Source organism: Pseudorca crassidens, chromosome 2, assembly GCF_039906515.1.
Source record: "Pseudorca crassidens isolate mPseCra1 chromosome 2, mPseCra1.hap1, whole genome shotgun sequence".
Classification (NCBI taxonomy): Eukaryota; Metazoa; Chordata; class Mammalia; order Artiodactyla; family Delphinidae; genus Pseudorca; species Pseudorca crassidens.
The window spans coordinates 36,179,945-36,198,956 of NC_090297.1; the positions used below are offsets into that span (position 1 = coordinate 36,179,945).

Sequence of the window (19,012 nt, forward strand, 5' to 3'; positions counted from 1 at the left end):
TAATGGGAACATTGCTAAAAGCCTAGTAAAGTTTTCTGAGTGTACATGTGCAAAAAAAAAAAAAAATCCAAATCACTTTTCAAGTTTTCCCTTTAAATATGCAGAACGTCTGCTCCTTAGAGGACTAACGAAATATAAAAATCAAAGCCTAAGTTTTACTCACGAATAACTCAAGCTTCCTTTAAAAAAAAAAAGAAGCAGGAATAAAGCAGAAATTTTGTGTTTTTCCCATTTCATACCCAACACTCAAATTCCCTCAACTTTAATCCTCGAAGTCAAACAAGAAATCATGCTGCTCAATACGGAAATGGCCACGGTTTAAGCTTTCTGAAGCCCCAGTCTGACGGAGCCAAAAGCTTGCCTCTGAGAGACTGCAATGGGCACTCCCTCCCTCCTGCAGCGTGGAGGAGGCTGGCAGCCTGGGAAGTCCAGAGCACACTAGTGGCAACAAGGTCACTACCACCCGAGCGGACATGGACCATGCCAAGTATCACTTCTCACCCCGGCTCTCCCGGGACTCAAGGAATAACCTACAGTAACTTGCCTGCATATTTATTAGGATACGTGCTGGTGTGGGTCCTCAATTTCCCTATTCCTAGAGTGAAGTTCCATATGGAACAAAGACCAAGAAGTATTTTAAGTTCTTCATGATTCTAGCACAAGCGTAGTGCTTGTTTTCACCGTGGCCTACAGCCTCTCCAAAAACGCAGCCAAACTCCGCAGCCTGGGATAGACAAAGGTTGGCTTGAGTTTCATTATGGAATCCCTTGGAAAGGCAAACGGGCCAACATCCTTCTGAAAGCTGGAATGCAAAATAACTCTTCACGTCACCTACTCCTGAACGGTACTGGAAGCCTTGCTGAGATGGGAGACACCAGTCTGCTCAGACTACACGTTCTAGTTTGAATCCAAAGTCCCTCAGGGCCTTAGAACTCTTCTCTAACCTCTCAGAGTCAGGTCATGCATAAGGGCTTTTGAAAGTCTTAATGTTTTCCAATGTGTATATATAGTGTATAAAGTGTTTTGAGTCAATCAGACTCCATCTGCCAAATACTACAGGCAATTAATCGTCATGATTAAGGAGGGCTTCTGGGTTTGAATCCTGGTTTTACCACTTATTTGCCATGGCACCTTGGGCAAGCTCTGTTCTTCAATTCCTCACCTGTAAAATGACAATAGCAGCTCCTGCTCCTTAAGCGAGAGTGAAATGAGAGGACATATGTAAAGCTCTAAGAGCAGGGTCTGGTACATAGGGCTCAATAAATATAAGCTTACTATTATTACTACTACTATCCTATTGGGCTATGCCCACCTGGCCAAGCCTGGACCCCCATACTTTGGGCCTATAAATCCAATGCATAAGGCAACCTCAGAGAGTAACATCAATGTCTCCTGCACCCCCAGATTGCTCTAGACCCTCCCATACTACATACTATATATGCCCTATTCCCTCCCATGGACAACACACTGATGGCCAGAGGTCCTCATGCCTGCAGGCCTTGCTTTCTCATCTGATTTCACCCACATAAAAAAGCTTCTCTCTTGTAAAAAGTCTTGAGAGCAGCCATTAGGAGACCAGGCTTCCACATATCAGCAGTCACTGGGTTCCATACTTCCCTTACATTTAAAAAAAATAAGTTCAACTCAAGTCAAGAAACAGAGGGCAGCTCTTCTCCCCTTCCTGAAAAATTCAATCTAATGGCTTTAGAGCCATTAGTTGTGGCAGAGGAAAGTAGGGTCTACATCAGTTGAAGTGGGAGGAGCAGAAGGGTCTGGGAGGGAGTATCAGAGCCCAAGCTGGGTGAGGAGGCATCCATACAGAGGCAGGAAGGTGTGATGCAGCATGCCACAGCCCTAGTGGGGTATGAAGGGCATTCGTTGGCGGAGAAGGAGCCGCAGCCTGATGTGGGGACTCCCAGGCAGGGTAAAAGAGTACCCAAGAGGGGGAAAGGGCAGTGGCAACAACGGGAGATTAGTTACATACAGAGGGATTGATCAAAAAAGGGCATATGTTAAGGGTAATGGGACCAGGTTTCTCACTGTTAGAGGATGGAATTAAAACATGGAAAGGGAAAAACATCTGTGGTGTCGAACTGGAATTGGAGTGTGAACTCATGGTTTCTGATATATATATAATATATAAAAATAAAGCTAGGGCTTCCCTGGTGGCGCAGTGGTTAAGAATCCACCTGCCCGGGGACATGGGTTTGAGCCCTGATCCGGGAAGATCCCACGTGCCACGGAGCAACTAAGCCCGTGCGCCACAAACTACTGAGCCTGCACTCTAGAGCCTGTGAGCCACAACTACTGAGCCTGCGCTCTAGAGCCTGCGAGCCACAACTACTGAGCCCGCATGCCACAAGTGCTGAGGCCTGTGCACCTAGATCTCGTGCTCCACAACAAGAGAAGCCACTGTAATGAGAAGCCTGTGCACCGCAATGAAGAGTAGCCCCTGCTCGCCACAACTAGAGAAAGCCTGCATTCAGCAAGAAAGACCCAATGCAGCCAAAAATAAATAAATAAATAAATTTTAATAAATAAAGCTAGATGTACATATGAAGATGAGTATATATCAATACACAAATATATAGACACAAGTATATATATTTTCTAGCTCTGTTTACTGAAGGGCCAGGGAGCAGCAACACTCTGATAGCAGTGTGCACATCTAGCACCTAGCCGCCTTCTAAACAACATTCTCCACTGAAAGAACTAGAGCTCCTTGGAGAACTGGCTGATTCCAGGGCTGTGGCAGAGAAAGTACAAGATGAGCCTAGAACATCCTGTTGTGCCAGAAAGCAAGGAAATGCTCAAAAGAATGCAGAAACCAGCTTGAAGGGGCTCCCACTGGCAAGTAAATAATGATATTAATGGATTATAATGCACTGAATAAAAAAGGAAACCATGAGGCCATAAAGGTAAAAATAAATATATAAATAAGTAAATAAATTTTAAAAACTAAAGTTTGGTAAGGGATTTCACATAGTTTCAAAGTATCTCCCCACAGATTGCTTATTAATTATAACAGGGAATAAGTTTACAATGGAGAAGCCTGGCAGACATCATCTTAATCAAGTGAGCAAAATGAACATCATCAATAATGGGATTAATCAAAATCTTACATCACATGATAGGATGCAATGAGAAAAACAAAGCATCATTTCTGTGATACTCCTGTTGAAGATGCATAACCTGAATCTAATCACGAGGAAATATCAGACAAACCCTGAATGAGGGACAGTCTACACAGTAACCAGCCTGTAATCTTCAAAAGTATCAAGATCATGAATCTCAAGGAACGTTTAGTGAGAAAAGTCTATAGGAGATGAGAGACTTGGTAACTAAATGCAATGCACGATTCTGAACTGGATCATTTTGCTGCAAAGAACATTACTGGGACAACTGGCAAAACTTGAATGGGGTTTGAGGGTTAGATGGAGGTAACATATGAATGTTAATTTTGATGGTTGTGTTATGGTTAGGTAGGAAAATGTCCTTGCACATAGGAAATGCACGCAAAGTATTTAGGGTGATGGGGTGTTAGGTCGGCAACTTAACTCACAAATGGTTCAGGAAAAAAATTCTTTGTACCCTACTTCCAACTTTTATGTAAATTTGGCCTATTTCAAACTTAAAAAAAAAATTTTTTTTTAACCACATGCAATGTTGTTTAAAAAAAAAAGAAACAGAGAACAGTATGTGAGGGAGCCATCTCCCCATACTGCCACAGAGGGTAGGCTGCACACTCTCCTCTGGCAGCCCTCAAAGCACGGAGTCTCCATCCTAAGTGCCCCTGCCCAGTGCCCCCTCACTGGGCATCCCTGCCACCTCTAGAGCCTGCTCGGGAAATATCCCTGCACTCCTTGCAGAGGCGCTCCACTTGCCTGTCTACCCTCTGACATCTTAGAGATTGCCCCTTTCTATTGATGTCTTTATATTTTAGTCACAAGTTTGCAGAATATAAGTCTACACGTTATATCATCAGCCAGGACTTTGAGAATCTAGTTGAGGGGCAGAACTCAAAAGGAACAGTTTATGATTCTGTGTATATCTATCTCCTCACCAGCTTTCACCAGAGACGAAGATTTACACACATTTATTCTGACACCCATTTCCTTCTCCTAGCAAATTAAAGGTAGTAAGTAGCCTATGGCAAAGAGCAAAACGAATGATTCTCTCCTCAAAATAAAGGGACCAGTCCCCCAGTGAGGCAGGGGAGGGGAAAACAGGGATTGCCACAGGGCCAGCGTGATTTGGAGGAGCAGGCCTGCACCACAGCCCCTGGAGGATGTGCAGAGTATTTACACAACAGACACAATGGCTCCTCTGCAGCCATTACTGTCGGTCAGGTAAATAACGCATGTGCCAAAACACACATTTAATGAGGGAAATAATATGCCTTTATAAAAAGCCTCAATTTCTATTTACCTGAGAGACCAGGGAAGCACCAAATCACCAGATTAGTGGAACCACAGAGGAGTCATTCTGGCGTCTTGGGTAAATAGACATTTTATAGCCTTCCATTACTGGAGGGGGGAAGGAAGGGCGAAGGGAGGGGGCCATCCTTTAATATCCACATACAGGCCAGGGGAGCCTGGGGGAGAGAAAAGAAGAGAAGCCCATCATGAAATATGGGGTCCTCTCCCACCCCATCTCCCCATCCACATATACTTGGGATCTCTGGGAAGGGTATGGGTTTATACCATCCCTGGGTTCAATCCACTCCATAAAAAGCCAGACTGGGGAGTTCCCTGGAGGTCCAGTGGTTCGGACTCGGTGCTTTCACTGCCGCGGGCCTGGGTTCAATCCCTGGTCAGGGAACTAAGATCCTGCAAGCCTCGTTGTGCGGCCAAAAAAAAACCAAAAAAAGCCAGACTGGGAGGCAGGGTTGCATTCCAGAGAAACTTCAAGGCACTGAGGCAGGTTCTGGGTCCAGACTAGAAGCACATGGGACAGCCACAGAGTACCCAGTTCCCAGTCTTGGGGAAGTTCCTGTTCCAATCTGACCTGCAGTAGCACAAGTGCTCAGACACCTAAGCCACCGAGGCATCCACAGAGAACACGGTAACACCTGTCTGCAACTCGTTCAGTCACAGGCCCTGTCTCAGGTGGCTAAAAATAACCTGGGAAAAATATAAATAAACTGCATGCCTTCAAAAGTCATAATTTTCAATCTAATGAATGCATTCTTAACTGCCAGAGCACTTTCTGTGAAAATCATAGACTGTCAAAGGTGAAAGAAAGCCTAAGGGAAGACACAGTCCAGCAAGCCAGGGAAAATGAGCCCTAGGAAGAGAAAAGGACAGTCCAAGGTTCACAGAGCAAGTAAGGGTAAGAAGAGAACCCACGGCTCCTGACCCCCAGTTCAGAGCCTCCAGCCACTGCCCTGACACAAGGAGCAGACACCAGCATTTGTCCCCCAAGCTTTTCTGTAGCCTCACAAGTGGAGGCCAGGGGCCTGAGGGCTCAGCCTAAGGCAGAACAAAGCTTGACACCCCTACAAAAGCTTAGAACCTCTACACGACTTCCTGATGGCCCCAAAGTGGAATGCAAGCAAGTACTCTAAAGCTGGGTCCTCACCTCAACAAAACACTCTCCTCCTCTCTACAACCCATCAACCCCTAGACCTGTAGCTTCCGCTGCTTCTGCTCCAAGACAGGGCTAGGGGGAACTTGTCCAACATCAGAAGCAGCTGCTAATCCCAAACTATCAGAAGAACTAAAGTCACTAAAGACCTACAGGAATACCAAATTCTGATGGCAACATCACAGGCCATAGGAGCCTCGCTCTCCCCTTCAATTAGCCTGTCTCAGCAACTCAAGGCAGCACAGAAAAAGAAGTACCTGTTTGTGATTTGCCTGCTGTTTACTAACCCATCAGCCACATTCAGTAGCTTGGGCAAACTCCTTCAAGGGGCCAAGGATGGGAAACATCTCTTTGCAAAGACCTGCACGTCAGTTGTGACCCCACACACGAGAGGGAGCAAAGGCTAGTTTCCCAACACATAGTAAATAGGATAGAAATGGAGGAAGGGCAGTGTATGGTAATGGTACTCTCATCCCTGTAAGCTCCTCCCACACTTGTAGACAGCATCTGACCCCAGAGGGGAGGTACGCAGAACCTGCTATATCCCTGCTTCCAAAATGGAGAACTGGAGCAGAAACAAGGAGTCATACAGCTAGTTGTTAAAATGCCGTATTAGACAAGCACAGGTTCAAATCCTGCCTCCACCACATGCTCTTTGTAATAATAGCTGTAACAAAAATACCTATCTCTTAGGGGTTCGGTTAGACCATACAATATGTACAAAGTGCTTTGCACAATAGTAAGTTCTCAGCAAAAGGGAGCTATTGCTAATACATGAGAAAGAGGAAAGTGAAACACTATTTTGCGAAAATCTACTACAAGCCAGGCACTGTAGTCGTGACTTACATATTTCATCTCATTTAAGCCTCCCAACCATCAAGCAAAATAGGTAACAGTATTCCCATTTTACACATGAGAACACTAAGGCTCAGAGGCACTCAGCTCTTCAGGGCCCTGTTCTCCTCTCCCACATTTAAGGGCCCACTTTCTCCACTTGGCTGATTCTCCCATCAGCCATAGGGCTAACAATGCATATCAACTTTAGTTTTTCTTTTGAGCTAAGGTATGACTTTAACTAAAAGGAACTCAACCATAGCAATAATTAAGTCTGTCCAAATCACTCAAATTTGTTTCTAATAAGAAAAACAAATTGCAGCCTGGGTACAAAAGTGGAAACAGGGGTACTTCCCTGGTGGCGCAGTGGTTAAGACTCTGCACTCCCAATGCAGGAGGCCCAAGATCCATCCCTGGTCAGGGAACTAGATCCCACATGCATGCTGCAACTAAGAGTTCGCATGCCACAACTAAGGAGCCTGCATGCAGCAACTAAGGAGCCCATATGCCACAACTAAGAAGCCGGCGAGCCACAACTAAGGAGCCTGCGAGCCACAACTAAGAGCCGGCACAACCAAATAAATAAACAAATATTTTTAAAAAAAAGCGGAAACAGGAAGCGATGTCTTGGATTAAAGCAACTACAGCACAAGGAACTCAAAGCCTCTTCCCAAACCCAGTTCCAGGGAAGCAAATCTTCCCGTCTCACAAAGCAGAGAAACTGGCAGGAAGCAGGGTGACAACCAGCTCTTGCTCAGGCCCCTAAATGTGATGTTTCCTTTTACAAATCTGTGCCTTGGCAAATGCTGCTCCCTCTGTTTTGAAATGTACTTCCATTTTCACCAGGCAAACTATTGTTCCTTCTTCAAAATCCAGCTCAAATCTTCCCCTTTTAGTAGCTTTCTCTGACACCTCATCAGAAAGTTAATTGCTTAAGTGATCCAGTAGCACAGTTTAACTTTTATCTCACTATATTGTAAAATTTTAGTTATCTGTTTCTCCTCTTAGCAGTAATTTTCAGCAAGTCAGGTGAGAAGGATGGAAGATAGCAGGTGTAGGGGTGTATGTGTGTGTAAAAAGGCATATTTGAAGAGATCATTTCTTTTTTTCTTTGGCCGTGCAGCATGCGGGACCTTAGTTCCCCAACCAGGGATCAAACCCATGCCCTCTGCAGTGGACACAGGGAGCCTCAACCACTGGACCGCCAGGGAAGTCCCTGAAGAGATCATTTCTTGCACTTGTTTTTTGTCAGACCCTTGAATCCAGTTTAAAATTTCAAGCAGCATTAAAGAAAAGTATAAGATTAGCTTTTCCCATCTAAGGAGTATATGAGTTTAAAAAGTCTGAGGAACACTGAGCTAAACATAGATCCTTAAGGGCAAGGAGCACATTTTATTCATTTCTGTATCCCCAGCACAGGGCCAGGCACAAAGTGAGTGTGAGGCAATGTCTGCTGAATGGATTATGATGTCAACTGCTCTGGAATCAGAACATGGCAGAACAGAGCAGGGCCTAAGAATCAGGAAAAGCTTCTTTTCTTTCTCTCTCTCTCCTTCTTCCTAGCCCCCTCCCCCCCATTCTGTCCTCCCCAGTTAGAGACAGAGAGTGAGCGAGCATTGCCTTGGTGCCAGAATACTATTAAAAGGATTAATTTAGGGACCGGTGTTTGGACTGTCACATCCAATCACTACCCACAGATCTACAGCTTCCCAAATCAGGCTCATGCAAAGAGGAATCAATTGCAAGGACACAGAGGGTCTGAACAGGCATACTAATGGCTTCCTGAGGTGCCAGCGGCCAGCTCTGACACTCCCATAAATTATCCGTCTTTTGATTTTACCTGTAGCTGTGGGGCACAAGGCACAATTTTGAACATATCAAAGCAATCTCTCGTCACCCAAGGCTCCCCCAAGAATGGACCCAAAGGAGGATGGACTAAAAACAATGACCCAAAGGGAATCTGCTTCCCAGCAGGCCTGTTCCTAGCAGTCATCAATTAAAACCCAACAGGACCAGGTGGATAAAGGGACCCAGATCAACACTAGGAGATATGGATAAGACATGCATTAGATTGCAGTTCTGCAATGACTATATATCTCTCACTCAAAAGAAGAGAGATCACAGCAATAAAATCACACAATTTCATCTGGGGGCAACTCTGCACCAGCTCTAACAGTACCTCGCAGCATGACCTCGGACAACACACTTAACCTTCCTGGGCCTCAGTTTCCTCACATGCGTAGCAGGGACAATAATGCTGACCACCTGACCCGCTTCCCAGAGTGGTGATGAAAAGTAATAAAAAGCATTCAAGAGGCACTTTACAAAGCTACAAGGGTGGCAACATTAATAAACGACCCCAACAGACCAGGAAAATGACTGGCCACACTTCAGTGAATTTCTTTCGGGTAGCTGCTCACTCAGTTCACTTCACTGATGGTGCTGGGGCTAAGGTCCACCCTGAAGAAAGTTCTGGAATTCCGAATGGGACTCCTGCTGGCTGAAGATTTTCCATTATGAAGAGCAGCATCTTGCTTTAGTTATAATTTCCTCCTGTTTGCTGGCTGCCTCTGCCAGGGGCTAGGTTTCTATTACATGGCCACAATGACAACTGGGAGCACCCCAAATGTACTAAGTCAAAGGCCAAGTCACCCAACTGCTACCTGCTTTTTAAAAAATTGTGTAAAATATTGTTAATAACAAAAGTTAAGGACACCTTGCTAAGAGTTTAACATCTCATTAAATCCTTTAACCAACATATTAAGTTCCATTTTACAGATAGAAAAGCTAAACTCAGAGAGGTAAGTCATTTGCCCAAGGTCACATAAGCACTGTTATCAGAAACCTCTAGCAATGCACACCGGAGCTTGCAGGTAGAGGAAGACAATTCATCAGACACTCAACAAATAGTTTATTTGATCCCTGTACCTGACACATACCATCATACTCAACTAGGAGACACTCTCAAAACCAGAAAAAGATCATCAGTTTCTTAGAAGCAAGAAAAGAAGAAGACTAAGTAGGACATATAGAGAATGAGGCAATTCCCTGGGAAGCTTAGGAAAATGGGTCCCCCTCCGTGTGTACAGTTCAAGAAATTCAAAGCAACTAACATTAAGCTATGAGACCAAAGACCAAAATCTCTCCCCGGCTACATTTATTCACTACTACTTTCAACAGAAATGCGTTCCCCCAAACTTCTCATTCATTCCACACCAACCTGTCCTTCCCACATCTTTTCTAATCTGTGAAATAGGAGCTGGTATCGTCAACAATTTCTCTGGTAGACATCCTTTAAGCTCAAGTAGATGGCCAGGAAATTAGCAAAGAGAACCAGTATACACAAAGATGCAAAGATTCAGGTATACTCAATTTTCAACTGTCAAAACACTGCCTCAAAGGTGAAAATGTTACCCATGTAACTGCCACAGCCTTCTTACTGGTCTCTCTGCCTCAGGTACTATCCCCTTCAATCCATTCTTAACACTGAACATTAAAATTAAAGCAAACTTTCTAAAACACACATCTAGTATCAGTCCACTTCTTAAAACCTTTCAATGGCTTCTCACGGCTTTTATGATGGTCTGATCCAGTGGCTGGTCCACAGGCCAAATCCAGCTGCCACCTGTTTTTATAACGTTTACTGGAACACAGCCATGCTCACTCATTTTCCTACTATGGCTGCTTTTGTGCTATAGCAGCAGAGTAAACAGTTGTGACACAAACCCATAAAGACTAAACATTTACTATCTGACCCTTTACAGTAAAAGTTTGCTGACCTAGTCTAATCTTTTTTTCTACCCACCATTTAATCCTAAGAGCTTATAAGGCCCTGGCTTCTGCTTACCTTTCCTCCTTAATTTCTCACTGTATTCTCCTGTCTCCTGCCCACTGAGTACTGTATGTTTCAATCACACTGAACTTCAGTTTCTCAAACTCAACAAAGCTCTGACCTTCACACTTGTTTCTTCACATCTTCGTCTAATTCTAGCTGAGTAGGTTACTTCCTCTGAAAAGCCTTCCCTGAACCCACCAGTCTGGGCTGGAGATCCTTCTAAGTACTCTCAAGCACATATACTTACCTCGTTACAGCACTCTCAGAGGTCTTGTGACTGCTTCAATACTATCTGTCTCGCCCATGAACTTGTAAGCTCTTTGGTGGCAGGGACAGCAGCTGTCTTGTTCACCACCACAATCCCACCACCAAGCAAAATGCCTGGACCTCAGTTATTCAACAAACAGCCTCTGACATCCTGGATATCAATCATCAGAGTCTACCTTTTTAGCCAGCCCCGATCCTCGTAAAACGGAGACAGACTGGGATTAACCATCCACCCAAAGGTGACCCACAACCCAAATTTGATAAATGCATGTGACCAAGATCCCAAAGGCCTTGGTCAAATGCATTTATCAGAAGCCAAATAAATGTGATCCTTCCTATTGTCTTAAGATGTGTATTTCTCAGGATAAAGGATTATTCCGGTTCTATTCAACCTTCCTGAACTTCAAGTAGGTGCTCATGTAATGCCCACTGAGAAATCATGGCAGAACTTGAAAGTATGGATATCCCACCTTCAACTCTCACCACTTTATAGACTTTGGGTAAGTTTCAGTAGTTTTTTAGCATATGGTATCTTGTCAGGAAAAGCTACAGAAAAGTACAGTCTGCACCAGTCCCCACTCCCCACCCTCCAAGCCCAAATACTCATAAGGAAGAAGTCAAGCCAAACCTTGACCATGCAACAGGATTCTCACCTCTCCTTACTTCGAAGATGCCAAGACTGGCCGCTGGGGATGCTGAAGGTTCTGTGAGAGCTGGAAAGCCCCAATGCTGTGGATAAATACAGATCTCTGCAACAACTCTATTTCAATACTGTTTGAAACAACTTAAAGATCACACTATACTTCAAACTCCTAAACTCAAACTACTTTGGGATAACAGTTATCTATGTGAAAGCACAGTGCCAGGACAGGGCTTTCAGAAGCTACTAGTACTACAGGTGACCTTTGAACAACACAGATTTGAACTGCGCAGGTCCACTTCTTATGTGCAGATGTTTCTCAATAAATAAATATATTGGGAGATTTTTTTTGGAGATTTGTGACAATTTGAAAAAGCCCGCAGATAAACCACATAGCCTAGAAATACCAAAAGAATTAAGAAAAAGTTAGGATGTCATGAATGCATTAAATATAAGTAGATATACACATAACATACAAAATATGTGTTAATCAACTGCTTATGTCATCAGTAAGGCTTCTGGTCAATGCTATTAGTAGCTACGTTTTGGGGGAGTCAAAAGTTATAAGCAGATTTTCAACTGTGTGGGGAGTCGGTTACCCTAACCTCTGCGTTTTTTCAATGGTCAACAATATATATTTTTGCAATGATGAATTTCATCTTCTCTAGTGGCATACTTTTCTTCCTAAGGAGGTTTATCTCCTAGAAATACTAAATATTTACAATATCTGAGCTTGGACTGAGAGAGATGGCCATGAAGTCGTGGCTCTCTGGATAATCCCGAATCCTAGTCTAGCCAAGGAGGGGATACTAGTAAAGGCTGACAATATTCAGAACTCAGGCACTGAAGCAGGGATTGGGGGAAACACTGGTTGCCACAAAGCCACAGGCCATACTGCAAATGGCCACACAGACCAGGAAACACTTGCAGGATATATCTGGGTCTGCCTCAAGTTCTAAAAAAGTCAAGGTAATCAAACCCCAAATCAAATCATCAATGGACACCTATCATATTTATCACTTAATTCAGATTTTCCATACTCCGGTTTCTCTTCAGATCACTTAAATCTTGCACCTTTTACTCATCAGATCTTCAAAAGGATTAGAAGTTGCAGAAGTGCCCTTGTAAGCTAGCAACGCCCTTGCACAAAGAAACACCTAGGTTTGGAACCAATCTATTCCTTCTACCACTCTACACATTTAACACTTTATTCTACTCAGATCCCCTGGAAAAATGCCACTCGCCAACCTACCCCACCGCAAAGAAAACACTTTTCAAAATGAAAGGGAATAAAAGCACTTTTATTTGGAAATTTCAAGTTGCAAGGAGAGCTCTCAGCCAAGCTCTATGACCTAGCTAGCCGATTATTTACAGGATCTTTGGGCAGGAATTGTTAATGAGCTTTTAATTTGGAGTGCTTAAGTTGCCAAAGTGCTCTGAGCTCCAGTGAAGCACCACAGAATCCATAAAGGAAACCTTATCAATCACTTCCCGGCAGCTACCTCCCCCAACTCCCCCCACGAAAGGCAGCCAAGTGGGTTTCTAACCAAGATCACAGACACACACATTAGTGAAGTCACACTCCAAGTCCCTGTTTATAAATTGGCTTTCAAATGCTAGGGGATTCAGGTATAATATACTTAAGCTCCAGGCATGAACCCACCAAAACAAGGCATGCTGTGTATGATAAAGTCAGAATAAAGCAGAATTTGATGAAGCCAATTTCTGGTAGAAACTCTACAATCAAAAATCATTCAGCCAATCACAACCTACTATCGTTCAAATAGTGTACGGTCTTTAGCCAATGGGATTCCTGGTTTTTTGCCCTTCGCCTGGGAGACTGATAAAATGTCTGACAAGAACTAATACCAGAGAAGTGGCCAGAGACCTACAGCAGAGGGAATGATGGGTACCATCAGTTTACAAAATCCAGCCCTAAGGACAGAATCCAAACCCCCAATGAGAAGCCACGTTCAGCATCTTCCAAGTCAACAAGGAGCAGTTATATTTTGCAAGAACTCGCAATCAAGCCCCAATCCAAGTTCATGCCTTTTTGTTTTAAGAAAACACCTGTTGCTGGAGCATTTGCAGGAAAAGCAAACAGAAAGCTAGCCAAGTTAGGCCCCTTATTCAATCCTTCCACCGTAACTACGACCACCGCAACAGATTTACAAAAAGAAGTAAACTGCTAAGCTTGTGTGTCTGTGTGTGTGTGTGTTGGGGAGAGGGTAAAGGGAATGTTCTCTCTACCATCTCCTTGCTAGCTTTCTATCCTCTTTGGTCAAAGCTCTCTTCCTCCTCCTAAGCAATCCCAGGTAGGAAGTCAGCATGCTTAATCACCTCACCCAGCCTGTCTTTCAAAGCCCTGCCCCTCTCCTTCTCCGCCTAAACGTTTCTCAGTAGACCATGCATCCAGGGTGAGCACATGGGCCAGCACCCCAGGCTGCACAAACTGCGCGCCGCGACCCTCACCCCGCATGCATTACCAGGGCCCAATCTGGGGGGGCCTCGCCGCATCACCCACCCCGGGGTGTTGCCCCCAACTCGGGCCCATCCAAGTCCAGGGAATTGTAAGGGGAGGAGCAGGGGGCCAGGAGACCAGCCCTCCTTCCCAGGGCCGCCCCCGCCCCCCGTCAGCAGCGGGAGAGGGTGTCGCCATGGCAACGCCCCCTCCTCGGGGCCAGCGCGGCAGGCTCCCTCCAGGTGCAGGCCCCGACTTCTCCCTCGGCCTGAGCAGGCGCTCAGGGCAGTTTACGGCGGCGGGCGCGGCCCGCGCCGACTGCGGCGCCGGCCAGGCAGAGGCAGGGCCAGCTCCGCCCGCTCCCCACCGCCCGTTCCCGGCCGCCTCAACAGCGGCAGCCAGCACCACGAGTCCACAACACACCGACTCACCTCCGCGCACTCTGACCCCGGCCGACGCGGCGGACGGGCGGGCGCGATGGCCAACCGCTGAGCCCGCCGCCGGCTCCTGCGACCAATAGGCTGCATGGGGGCGGGGCTTCTTCTCCCCAAAGGCTCGCTCTCCCGCCGACATGCGCGCGAAGGTGCGCCAAGATGGTGACTCCCCACCGCAGGCCTTATGGGACTTGTAGTGTCGAGGTTGCACGTATTTAGAAGAAAGTGAAGGGGGGGGCCTCACTTCTGAGCTGTGAAAGAAATTTTCTACAAAAGGAAACTTTCTAAGGCCTAGAGAAACCCAGGTCCCCCACTTCCGTTTTCCCACCTTCCAATATACTCATGAGGTGAATATAGGCTCATAAGGTGACATGTTGTATTTAGATGTCACCTTCTCATGATTAGTTCATTCAGCAAGCCACTACTATCATTTCCTCTCTGAGGTCGGCCTGGGGAAAGACCTGAGAGGAGGGGGATTTTAGGCGAAGAAAAAAATGCTTAGATTTCTGAAGGGCCTTCCCAAGGAAGAGGGAGCTAAGTTGTTAAGATCAGCTCCACAGGGAACTTCAGAGTTAAAAAGGATTCTGGCCTCAGCTGTGGGGAGTTTCCACAGTCAGTCTTTTCAGTCAACTGGAGAGAACTCTGGCTGTGCCTCTCTGGTAAGTCATGGGCACTAGGTTCTGAGCTGGGAAACCCCAGCCTTGGCCAAGCCAGTGATGGTTTTGACAGCCTCCCGGTCAGCCAGGAACCATCTGTGACCAGCTTCGGTCACCAAGCCCTCTGTCTGACATCTACACATTTTCACTTAAGAAAATGTCGTCAGGTCTGGGCCCTACCATCTCCGTGAAATCTGACCTTAACATAATGAATGGTTCCCACCTGAGCTGGGAAAGCCTGGTAATCCCCCCTTTAAGGAACGCCTTCCTTAATCCCACATGATGGGTTAGGTGATTCTACTCTGCACCTATGGAATTTATTGCATTGTTTTATAATTGTCCGTTTCTTTGTTGTCTCTCCCCCAGGGCTGTAAACTCCTGTAAGGTAGGCATTATTTCTATATTGTTCATGCTGTAAAGTAATATCCAGCACAGTACCAGGCATAAAGCAGACACACAATAAATGTTTGTGAACAAATGAGGGAATAAACACCAGCAGGGACAGGTGTCACTTAACCAAGGGTCAGTAAAGTGGAGGCACATCTGCCCATCGCCTGATTCTTGGAGCTGGAATTGGGTCTTCCTCTTTCCATTAATGTTATCTAGATGTTAATCCCAGTTGATCGTATCAGTCAACATATTTTACAGTGCCTCTGCTAAGTGTCAGGCGCTGTTTCTGTTGCTGAGGATTCACTGGTGAATAAGACACACAAAATCTGTGTCCTCAAGGAGCTTTTACATTGAGGAGGAGGAGGGGAGAGGAAGAACAGACAATAAACAAGTAAGTAAATAGATAAATAAAATTAGACCAGTATAAAATAGATAGCTGGTGAGAAGCAGCCGCATAGCACAAGATCAGCTCGTGCTTGTGACCACCTAGAGGGGTGGGATAGGGAGGGAGGGAGGGAGACGCAAGAGGCAGGAGATATGGGGATATATGTATATGTATAGCTGATTCACTTTTTTATAAAGCAGAAATTAACACACCATTGTAAAGCAATTATACTCCAATAAAGATGTTTTAAAAAAAAATTAGACTAATAAGAGGCCTTAGTATGGCCTCTCTTGTCTCTGGCGTTGTTATATCCTGAATCTGGCCTGAGAATATGGCATAGCCAGCCTTCTTGGCTGTAAGAATGAAGTAAACACACACTATGAGAATTGGAGGCTTTCCTTAAGGCCCAGCCCCAGTATCCTCCATGGAACGCTTGACTTCCCCAAAATGTGTTCTTTCCTCCTTGGTGCTCTAGAGCTCATCTGAACAACTTCCAGGGCCTCACCACATTGTAAGCTCTTTTTGGACAAAGACCAGGCAAAATGCACTCAAATAATAGGACAGTTTAAGTACACTTGGTACCTTACACTGCTGCCTAACCCAGCATTTGGCTCCCTCAAGCCTTGGCTGTGTTCTGGTTCCCTAGAAAACAAAGCCTGAGGCAAAGCTTATGAAGTAAGATTTCATTGGGAAATGTAATCCCTGGACAGCAAGAGTGAGGGGGAAAAGAGAAGTGAGGCAGGGAAGGAGGGAATGAAAATATAAAGTAGTATTGTTATGACCAAAGCTTAACAGAAAGCACAGCTAGTTGCTCTGTCCTACAGACCATGTAGAACCATCACTTCTCAGACAGGAAGAAAGGGAGGGTTGCGTTACCCCACCACTCCCGTAGCCACAGGGGGCGCCAGATCCCACACCCTAAAGCACAGTGGTTCATCTGAGACTAGAAAGGATGAGAGGAGCCTCTGGCTTGGTCAAAATAGGCCACTGCAGTCCCATCACAATACGCACATTGGAAGCTCTTTCAGAACCTAACCCTCCTCCCAGAGGGCGCTGAGACAACCAGGTGTGTTAGTAAATGACGTGATAGTAGTGGCAGCTGGGTTGTCCATAAAACAGGTGGCCAAGGTCTAGGGTGGGGCAAGCAGATGGGGCGAGTGAATTATCGGAGACAGATAAACTGAGTCCAGTACAGGCACATATACACCCTGGGTAGACTGCCTGGCTGCTGTATTCAGTGACTGAACTAAAGTGAACACTGAGAGTGAGAACCAAAGAGGACCACATGGGTTCTTCTGCAGCCCTGTCAAACCACCAGGAAAATCCGCAAGATAGCCATCAAAGTTGGGACCTTAGCAACTGAAGGGCAGAGAACCCAGGACCCAAGGACAGTGCATGGCAGCCCCCAAACTTGGCACAGCTGAGAGAACCCAGACTGGATCCGAAACCATTTTATCTGATAAGTGGAGAAACTGCTTCTGCCATTCTCAGTCCTGTAAGCTATGTAAGATAGCATAGTGCAGTTATAGGGAGAGTGAGCGTGGAGAGAGCCTGCTCAGGTCTGCATCCTGGCTCTATCTGTGACCTTAGGCAAGTCACATATTCTCTGAGGCTCAGTTTCTTCACCTCTATAGTGTAGATAATACTAGTACCTACTTGTTATTAGAATTAAACATGCTTAGCACAGTATCCTGCATAAAGAGTGCAGTAAATATTGGCTGTTACTATTATTCTTGCCCCTCCCCCACCCCTTCCAACTCCTCTTCCCACCGTGACCACCACCATACCACCTCCTTGCTCCCCCATGCCCAGCCCCAATCTTCTCTGCTCCAAGAGCAGTGGAGCCTAGACCTGGCCATGCCTTCTTCACCCTGCTTTCCCCAGGGCTGTTCCCTATGAGCCCGAGCCATTCATCTCCCTGGTGACCTGAATCTGAACTAAGAGATGGATGTGGTGTGGCTGAGGCCAGGGTGGTAATGTGCTCCCTTATCTCTGTGCCCCTCACTGGGGCCTAGTTAATTTTCCCTTTGATTTTAATATAGATTTATTGAAAGTTTCAGTTATCAAAACAAACTGCGGCAGCAAATTGGTGTTCTTTGCTGGCCTACAAGTGCCTATAAAGCTGCCATGCTCGGGAACGAATGGCGCTCTCCAGGAGGTCAGTCATGGCAACAGGAAGTCCCTGGGGACATACACACTGCCGTTTAATATTTTTCTTATTAACCTTTTTCTTCTTGGCTATCTAAGCCTCCCCTTTAAATCGGAAATCAAATGGAGCCACCTGCCCAGAGAGGCTCTCTTCCCCAAGCTGCTCCACTGTTCCTTCTCCAGTCCTGGCCTCCCCACCTCTAATCCTCTGACTTCTCCCGGCCTCACCCATTGTTCCAGAGAGAGTTGTGATTCACATGCCCCAGAGGTATGGCCCAATGCCCCGTCCCAACTGTGGAAGGTTGGCTTAGGCTATCCAGCCACTAGTCAGAAACAAAGAATCCCTAGAAAAGATTGGGGCCTCTTCCAGATCTGGTGCTCAGAAAGGAGGAAAAAACAAAGTTTTTAAAGCAAAAGAGTTGTTTTCCAAAGGGCAGACAGTCCTGTCAGGAGCTACTGAACTCAACAGAAGCAAAAAGGAGATGATGATCTTAGAGATTGGGCAGATTTTCCTTCCAGCTCAAGAATTGTCTGATTTCATTCTCACATCCCCACTGCCATTCCCAATAAGGCCCCTCCTCTCAATCCCAGCTTGATTTTTCAGACCCTCCATTTTCTGGTACCAATCTGCCTCTCTAAGTGCAACCTGGTTTCTTGCTTGCCCCAGTGGCTCTTATAGGTAGAACCACTCACTGCCACCTCTAGGCTCTGGAATCAATCCTGTCCCAGGGGAGAGGCTTCATGATCTGGTAACCTCTCCTCTCCCGGTCATCATCTCCTCTTCTGGGCCTGTGGTGCTGCTGGGTCACTTGTACATGCCGCATCCCAATTCCCAAGGGCTTCTCCTTGCTCTTAATCATTCCCTGCCAGCAACAAGGGCTACTGCTCTTCCTCAGAACTCAGACTATGACTAAAGGTCCTGACGGCTGTAGCTGTGCAGCTAGAGTGGTGGCAGGTGCAAGGGTTTGGATCCAGAGATTCCAGGAGTTGAACCTTGGCTCTGACGCTTGCTGCCTCTGTGACTTGGGGAACCTCTCTGTGGTTTCATTGCATCTTGTGCTTGCATCTGCTCTTTTCTAAGGACCACTCTATAATGAAACGACTTGTCGGTATTGCTCACCTACAATACTCTGAGATCCTCGAGGAAGAAGACTGTGTTTTAATGGTCTTTATATTCCAGATACGTCTATTTGATGAATAAGTAAAGTTCCTCTACTATAAAATGGAGATAATACCTACATAAACAAGAAAGCACCTACCACAGTGCCGAACCAACATGAGGTAGGTGCTCAGTGAGTGAAGTTTCCTTCATCATTTTTCCCTTGAAGTTGGTCATCAGCCACCAGCACTCCCACTTTTTGCCTGTTCCCATCTCG

The 19,012-nt window shown here is 45.8% G+C and overlaps 1 protein-coding gene across 8 annotated transcripts in view; it reads right to left on the reverse strand.

Moving 5' to 3' along the window:
• Nucleotides 1-14,108, reverse strand: part of ERI3 (ERI1 exoribonuclease family member 3) — a 129,190-nt gene extending 115,082 nt beyond the window's left edge. For 2 of the 8 annotated variants that reach the window (XR_010940809.1, XM_067725875.1), the window contains exons 1-2: nt 13,687-13,956; nt 11,176-11,251 (exon numbers count right to left, since the gene is read on the reverse strand). Coding sequence is in view for 2 of the 8 variants with exons in the window: in XM_067725875.1 (XP_067581976.1) it covers nt 11,176-11,251; nt 13,687-13,821 (211 nt within the window). In the remaining 6 variants the exon portion in view is untranslated. Of the gene's footprint in view, nt 1-4,428; nt 4,575-11,175; nt 11,252-13,686; nt 13,957-14,054 lie in introns of those variants that run through there. The other 6 variants (XM_067725876.1, XM_067725879.1, XM_067725874.1 and 3 more) reach the window with 6 other exon arrangements.
• Nucleotides 14,109-19,012: the final 4,904 nt, after the last annotated feature.